The following is an 8424-nucleotide window of genomic DNA, read 5'->3' on the forward strand; positions in this document are numbered from 1 at the left end:
CACACAGACACACACATTCACTCACACACACACACCCACTCACACTCACACACACACACACACAGTTTGGCATGTTAACCCTGGAGATCCACACGTCTTTTTTTTTTAGCATGTTATATTGAAAATGACAATGTTGATGCACACATGAGAAATAAACAGTCTTATGAGGAAATATCATTTATTTACTTAATCTTTGCTTTCTATATATATTTTATATATATTCATAACTACATTTGGCAATTTGTCTATAGAAAAAAGCGCAAAAAAATTGAGAAAAAAAATAAACATTTGATTAGTAAAAAAATATCGGCATCGTTAAACAGGTAGGCTAGATAAAAATATTAAAATGACATCTGGACAGATTTCACTATGTCATTTCAACAAAACAGCAGATCTTGGTCTTTGGGGAGCTTGAGGTTAAAGGAAAGCAGGTGTGCTCATATGCACGGAGGTCGTCAGTAGGCAGGATTGATGGGGTGCAGAGGCTGGTAGGATGTATTGATGGCTTGAGTTGGCTGGTTGAAAGCTTGCGGCTGATGGTGAACCGGGTTAACCGCAGGGTTAATGACCACTAGAGAGTGTCGCCGAGCCTTCAGCTCTCTCGCCATCTGACACCAGACGCACACAGTGCAGCAGACCACCGTACAGCAGTCATCCTGTATCGAGCCCTTCATGAAAGACAAAAGAACATCAAATCTAGTCAAACTAAAAAACACGAAACTGAGTAGTCAAAAAGTGGAAGCATTGGCCATTCAAACTTGGGGCAATTTTTGAGCCATGCAACATCTAAAACCTCAATGAATTCAGTTTGTAGTTCTAAATCCGGAAGAGAATGGGAGTTTTTGAGGAATTTCAGTGGGCAAAATAAGGTGTGTGGTTAACATTACTTGAATAGACTTAAATATTTTGTTCTTCAGTGTAACTTAAATACAGTCAAACCTCAAATGTAAATGCTGAATTCAGTGTTTATTTTAAAGTCATGAGTTTCTATATAAGCACCAGAATATTTTTCCAGTTCATAAACACATTGTGGTAGTTGAATTGTGTTTATAAATATATATTTATTTAGTGTTTTAACCTAGGTCCCTATACAAAGCGAAAACTGTACCACTAGAATTTTATTTTATTTTATTATTATAATTACATTTATGGTCATGTTTGTCAAATTAAATTAAATTAAAACTACTGTTCAAAAGTTTGGGATTAATACTTATATTCAGCAATGATGCATTCAATTGATCAAAAGTGAAAAGACTTTTATATTGATAGAAATATTTTCATTTAAAATAAATTCTGTTCATTTGAACTTTCTGTTCATCAAACAATCCTGATAGTGTATGCATTGGGGTTTCCACAAAAATATGAAGCAGCACAGCTGTTTTCAACACTGATGATAAAAATAATAAATGTTTCTTGAGCACCATACCAGCATATTAGAATGATTTCTGAAGGATCATGTGACAATGAAGACTGGAGAGAAGATGCTGAAAATTCAGCTTTGCATCACAGGAATAAATTACATTTTAAAATATATCCCAATAGAAAACAGTTTTTTAAATTGTAATAATTGTATAGTGATGCTGTATTTACCTTAATGTGGAATCTCTCTCTCATGCTGCTCCTCATGGAGAGTGTAATAGGATGCAACATGCCACCAAAGCATATCTCCAGCAGGGGGAGACAGAGACACTCTCCAAATTCCTCACTGGTCTTACACATGAGGCAGAATGGACACCAAAACCCACAGCAACCTGCCACAGGAAAACAGATGACTCACATCAGCTCACATCCTCAAACACAGTTTATTCTTATTATTTCTCACACATACTATATTTCCTGCTGTTCCTCTTTCCCTCTCTACCCCACACTTACAGATGCCCATGTCCTCACAGCAGTCACACACTCCGCTGCTCCACTGGGTTGTCATGTTAGTGGTGCTCACCACCATGGCTGGCTGGAAACTTACAGCTGGATGTGCCATCGTGAACTGACCTGAGAAACACAAGAGATTTGTATTTAATTATAGAGGCATGTGTTTAAATACAGGCACATTTATATTACATGCACATTATTTACTACTACTACTACAAATTATTATTAAACAAAATTAAATTTAATTAGTTGTGAGGGTTCCACTTAACCTGGACATGTTAGATAAAGTGAGGCACTTTTAAAATCTGTTTGGATGAATTAATTTATTTGAGTTATCACCGCATAAACCCTGTCAAACAACATTGTTTTTTACATTCTTGTTGTGCTACAAACATAAAATCACGTCATATGACAAAACACATTGAGATTACATTGGATATTTGAGAGTAAAAAGCTTTTATCTGTGAATCTACCCAAAGCATGCACAGCTCGGCCCATCTAAAATCAAGCATTTACTGTGGTCATTTTTATCCTTCGAGCCTTTCTGAGTCAGTTGTATCTTTTGCAAGCAAACGTCTAGATTGAGGTCTAATGAACTTCCTGAGTTGGAAAGAGAGGTTTTACATTGCATCACTTTAAAAAAAAAAAAAAGCAAAAAAAGCAAAAAAGACAGCTACAAGAGTCTGCCATGATCTAATATCTCCATTACAATCAGAGATCGCAGTGAAACCTGATCTGGTCTGAAAAAGAAGAATCCCTTCCCCACCTGCAGGGCCGGTCCCATCCCACACCCCAGCACAGAGAAACACAATGCAAACTTCCACACCTTTTACTGCACTAAAGAGCATCAGAGAATAAACAGAGGAAACGGAAGAAGAGATGGAAATAATGGAGCAGTATGGTTGCCAATGACCACAGAACAATATGAAACGAAAGCATACAAGTGAAGTCAGAGAACTGGTTTTCATATTTTCCCCCTCATTTTACTTGTAAATTGCCTCTGGCATCTTGTTTCATGGATGGAAAAAAATTCAGTGTAATGCATTTGACAGTGTGGTTAATGGTGGAAAAGAATACTATAGAAGATTGCAAGAAAATTATTTTTCAAATCTGAAGAGGTGCTCCTATCATTTACAACGAAAAATGTGCCCTCTCTGGACAGGCTTGAGAATTTGAGAAACAAAACACAAATGTACTTTTCTAGACAAATTTGTTGCTGTGCCACCACTATTTAAAAAAATAACAACCATAAATGATCTGAAAAACAATCTAATAAAAAAAGTCAGATCAGATCTAGGAAAAGTACAGAAATGAAATACTGCCGAAAGCAACTGATGCATATTATTTACGCAAGTCTAGAAAGCGGTGTACTTGCCTGAAGCCTGCTCTTCTGAGGGTGTGGAGTCGTGTGTGTCGATGCACTGCTGTTCACAGGGGGGAGGAACGGAAAAAAAACCATCGTTCTAGGTGGAGCACCAGTCTGCGTGACCACAGGTAGGTACAACAGAGATGAAGACGTCACTGCTTACACAGTAAGTCACACAACCCCAACCCTGCACTATATCAATGCAGATGAAAAATAGAAAAGCAGGTGCATTTCTATTGTGATTAAGGAGGTAAAGACAATCACTGGATTTCATTATTCATATTTGTCATTTTAGTATCCTTGAGATACCATTACACTTTGATTCAAGTTTTTTTTCCTTCATATTTTCAATTTCCATTTTAGTTAAAGTTTTAGTAATTTTTATTATTATTTTTTGTCATTTTTAGTATATATGTATATACACATACAGCGGGTAAAATAAGTATTGAACACATCACCATTTTTCTCAGTAAATATATTTCTAAAGGTGCTGTTGACATGACATTTTCACCAGATGTCGGTAACAACCCAAGTAATACAAAGAAAACAATACAAATAAGTTCAGAAATTAAGTTCTGTATAATAAAATGGAATGACCCAGGGAAAAAGTGTTGAACACGCTTACTGAAATGTATTTAATACTTCGTACAAAAGCCTTTGTTGGTAATGACAGCTTGAAGACACCTCCTGTGTGGAGAAACTAGTGGCATGCATTGCTCAGGTGGGATTTTGGCCCATTCTTCCACACAAACAGGTTCCATGGGCCTCTTCTATGAACTCTAATCTTTAGTTCTTTCCATAGATTTTCTATTGGATTCAAGTCAGTCAAGAATATCTTGGTACATTTTTCCATTCATCCTGCCTTCAATTATATGAATTTTGCCAGTGCTACACCATGATGTTTTGGGGTGATGTGTATTATGAACCTCCAAACGTGTATTAAGGCATCCAAAGAGTAAAATTTTGGTTTAATCGTACCATACTATATTCTCCCAGTATTTCACAGGCTTGTCTAAATGTTGTGCAGCAAACTTTAAACGAGCTTCAACATGCTTTTTCTTCAGCAATAGAGTCTTGCGTGGTGAGCGTGCACACAGGCCACGGCGGTTGAATGCATTACATATTGTACTTATTATTTTCTTTGAAACAATTGTACATGCTAATTCCTGGTCTTTCTGAAGCTCTCCACAAGTGATCCTTGGCTCTTGGACAACTCTTCTGATAATTCTTTTCACTCCTCTGTCAGAAATCTTGCGAGGAGCACCTGGTCGTGGCCGGTTTATGGTGAAATTATGTTCTTTCCACTTCTGGATTATGGCCCCAACAGTGCTCACTGGAACATTCAGAAGTATAGAAATCCTTCTGTAACCAATGCCATCAGTATGTTTTGCAACAATAAGGTTGCGATGCCAATCCCTCCGAGAGTTGTCATGACAGAAATATATTTACGGAGAAAAATGGTGATGTGTTCAATACTTATTTTACCCACTGTATACACACACACACACACACTAAATTAAACCAATTAAAGTATTTATTTCAGCTAGTTTTCACATTTTAAACTAAATTAAAATGAGAAAACTAACTGAAATAAATGTTTTTAAATATTTTATTTAAAGTAACAAAAAAGCTTTTTAATGGTCTTAGTTTCAATTTTAGTTCACTGTAATAACCCTGTTATAAACCACTTCTAAAAAGTGGCATTTATAAAAGGTGGTATGATAATATTAATATACCTTTACAAAGTCTTATTTGTGCAGTAACCCTTATGATGTAACATCCTGGAACAAAACCGGTCTGTTAGCACTGAGCAGAATAAAGCTTTGCTAAATGCAAAACGTAAACACTGCAATGTGCTTAGTGATGAATCGGTAAACATACATACATACATACATTAAGCTCTGGTAACAAAATGCATTTTCATTTGAAGGTCTTATTTGCTGTGACATCTGAACCTGGGATCAGGTTCTAAACTTCTATCATGCTTTTTAGTATTTATAAACAAAAGCAAACACAACCAGTATTACAGTGCAGTGTTGACCTATCAACCCTGTAAAACAAATTCTGCAGTCAGCCTCTTTATAAAGTTAAGCAATCCAAAAAATGTGATGATTTGAGAGCGTAGAATGTATGAGGCACTCCCACACGAGCCTCATAGTTTGTCTCGATCATATTGATGAAATAGCCAATTTTATTTAGCAGCGGTAAGCAAAACATGATTTCCCTATGTTGGTAATAAAGGAGCAAAAATACATAGGAGCCTGACTTCAATGTTTTGTTTGTGGTAAGAAAGTATTACCTAACAAAAAATTAACCTAGCATTAAAAACCAGGTAGTTTCAAACAACCAAAACACTATACTCAACATTTAGTGCAGATCCCTGTTAACGATTTTTACGCTACTACAAAAAAAAAAAAGAAAAGAAAAATTACACCCAATACACTCCACCCAAAAATGCAAATTCTCTCATTTACTCACCCTCATGCTCTCAGATGTATTTGACTCTCTTCTGTGAAAAATAAGAGGCTTTCCATCTCCGAGTTAAATGAAGTGGATGGGCCCCTAAAAAGTCAATGCTTCAAAAACCACACAAAATGAACATGATAATAATCCCTACAACCCCAATTAATGACTCGATGCCTCAGAGATGGATTATTTTTTTTAAACATTTCAGTTTGTCTACCAAAACAGACAGCCAAATACATCGGAGATGGAATGAGGGCGAGTAAACGATGAGAACGTTTACATTTTTGGGTGGAGCATCCCTTTAATATAATATCTAGTTTAACCTTCCGAGTTTGACTATTACGTTCTCTTACTTAAAATTTACTAGGAAAAATACTAGTTTTTTTTTTTTTTTAATACTATAGAGTTTCAGATCCTGTTCTGCACCCAATTCATACAAAATGCACAAACTGAAACCAGACTGAAGAGAAGAAACCAAACCGCACACAGGTGTCATTCCAGAAATAATTTATTTCACTTCCATTTGAATCTTTTTTGTTGTTTTTTTTAATGATGTGGAAAGAACCAAAAAAAAAAAAAGTGATATTTGAGAGCAGGAACCAAGACGTCAGTAACAAAGTGAGGGAACGCTCCCTCCCCTTTAACCATGACAACCAGGGACACGACAAACGCTCCATCACCTTCTCTGCCACAGCATCAGATCTCCCAGCAGAGACAGAAGAGGCCAAAACTCCATTTGACCAAACTGCAGTGTAATGCTCTCAGATGTACATGTGTGTGTGTGTACGAATGCATCTGTCTCCGTGTTTCTGGCTTTATCTTAATAAGGTTTCACTGTGCCTTCTAGACCATCAAAATCAATCATCCACACCAGAGGGTCACCAATCCCCTCCTGCCTTTCCTTTAGTTGTGGGCCGGAAGCTATCGAGTGTGTGCGCGCCACTTTCCACGCTCATATTCATCCCGCCTTCCTTCCACATACAGCGAGGAAAGAGATGCTGAAATACTGAAGATTATCAACACTCTGAACCGGTCAGTTCATTAACGTCTCTCTCTAGCTCTGCCTGCCGACACTTGTGCCGCTTTCCGCCCTGAAGAGACAGAATCCATTCGGGATTCTTCTGGGTTGTCTCTTGGATCATGTATCGTTCCTCCCAATTTATATGCTCTTACTGCATGTCTCGCCAACAATACATGTACAAACAGACACACACTCGTACACACACAGATTAAACGCCTTTCAGATAATGACTTGACCTTGGACAAACGTCCTAATTTCATGTTTGGCATTAATTGTCTGTCCCCACCCCCCCCCTCCCTAATCCTAACCCCTCTTAATCCTCAGACAAAATAAAAACACCATAAACAGGAACCATCTACTTCATCCCATGAACAACACAAATATTAAGAAAAAAAGAAAATACTCAAGTTTTTTCAAATTCAAGGCACAATGTCTCTGTTTCCCCCTTTTGCCCTTAAATTCAGAGTGCCACAGACTTAACTGTCAATCACTCACGAGAGGCTCCGCCTTCAACCCATCGCCTCTCTGCTAGCCCCGCCCTCCTTTAGCTAACACTGTTTAAGAGATGCGTCTGTTTGGGAGTGTTTCACAATCCCACACCAGTGAGTACAAACAATCAAAAACAAACAATGACAACAGCGAAAAGAAAAAAAAACAAAACTTAAAATAAAACCCAAAAAGTCACGTCCTGTATTCTGTGTTAGGTCAGAAATTTGAGTCATATCCATCAGCTCATTTTTGGCAAGCTTGTCTTAAATAAGCACTAAGTACTGATAGATAGGATAAACATACACCGTTATGTGTGGTTTAAAAGTAGATGCGTTCGTCATTTTTTTTTTTGTATCATTTTCTTCTCATAGACTTCAAGGATTTTAGTCGATTTTCATTCGTCAGTTTAAAGGTTTACGTGAATGCAAGCAGGGACAGAGTTCACCATGGTGTCTTGCTTTAGACATGGGTCTTGAGGGGGCGAGATGACTTTTTACGAGACGCCATTCACCAGGGCTAGAGCCTCCCCGGGCGATGCCACGCCATTGCTAGGGGAGCGCTTAGAAGGAGCGCACTCTTCCTTACTCATGCTAGTCCCGTTTTCCTGAAGAACAGAGAATTAAACGCAGTTTAAAGCATTGTTCTGAACCTAAACCTCATGCAACTTTTGATGAAAACTAGGGATGCACCGATACCACTTTTTCCAGTACTCGCCTGATACCGATACTTTTATTTTTGGTAATACTTGAGTTATGATTTATTCAGTTAGGGCTGCATGATTAATTTAAATAAATTGAAAATGCAATATTGGTACAATATTGCAATTATCAATTTGCAAATGTTGTGATTTAACTATTATTATTTATTTCTTTATTATATATATATATATATATTTTTAAAATACTCATTTTTATTTTACAGTAAAATACTAATATATGCAATTCCTTTTATAATATTAATAAATACAAAATATTTTAATATTAATATTAAGCAGAACGATAACAACAACCATAAAAAAGCTAATTATTATTATTTCATAGTCTCATTGATATATACCGTATTGACCCGAATATAAGACGATGTTTTTTTCTTGGAAATACATCTGAAAAAACGTGGTCGTCTTATATTCAGGGTCTAGACTTTGACATGTCAATAATACACCCACAACAATAGCTGGAGCCAAATACGCATAAAACGAGTGTGCCATGAA

General features: G+C 36.8%; 2 protein-coding genes across 3 annotated transcripts in view; both read right to left on the bottom strand.

Annotated features, from left to right (window-relative positions):
* Nucleotides 1-222: 222 nt before the first annotated feature.
* Nucleotides 223-3427, bottom strand: LOC107750794 (cornifelin homolog). Its single transcript, XM_016566314.1, has 4 exons — nucleotides 3248-3427; nucleotides 1873-1992; nucleotides 1591-1751; nucleotides 223-668 (listed from the first exon to the last, which is right to left on the bottom strand). The coding sequence occupies exons 2-4, from the start codon at nucleotides 1979-1981 to the stop codon at nucleotides 456-458; spliced, it is 483 nt and encodes a 160-aa protein (XP_016421800.1). The 5' UTR covers nucleotides 1982-1992; nucleotides 3248-3427; the 3' UTR covers nucleotides 223-455.
* Nucleotides 3428-7386: 3959 nt separating this feature from the next.
* LOC107750766 (fragile X mental retardation syndrome-related protein 1-like) overlaps nucleotides 7387-8424 on the bottom strand; it is a 19781-nt gene continuing 18743 nt past the window's right edge. For both annotated transcript variants that reach the window (XM_016566292.1, XM_016566291.1), the window contains one exon: nucleotides 7387-7818. In XM_016566292.1, the coding sequence (XP_016421778.1) occupies nucleotides 7708-7818 (111 nt within the window). In that variant the 3' untranslated portion in view covers nucleotides 7387-7707. The remainder of the gene's footprint in view (nucleotides 7819-8424) is intronic.

The sequence above is a fragment of the Sinocyclocheilus rhinocerous genome, unplaced genomic scaffold (assembly GCF_001515625.1).
Source record: "Sinocyclocheilus rhinocerous isolate Xijiao unplaced genomic scaffold, SAMN03320098_v1.1 scaffold1564, whole genome shotgun sequence".
NCBI classification, from domain to species: domain Eukaryota; kingdom Metazoa; phylum Chordata; class Actinopteri; order Cypriniformes; family Cyprinidae; genus Sinocyclocheilus; species Sinocyclocheilus rhinocerous.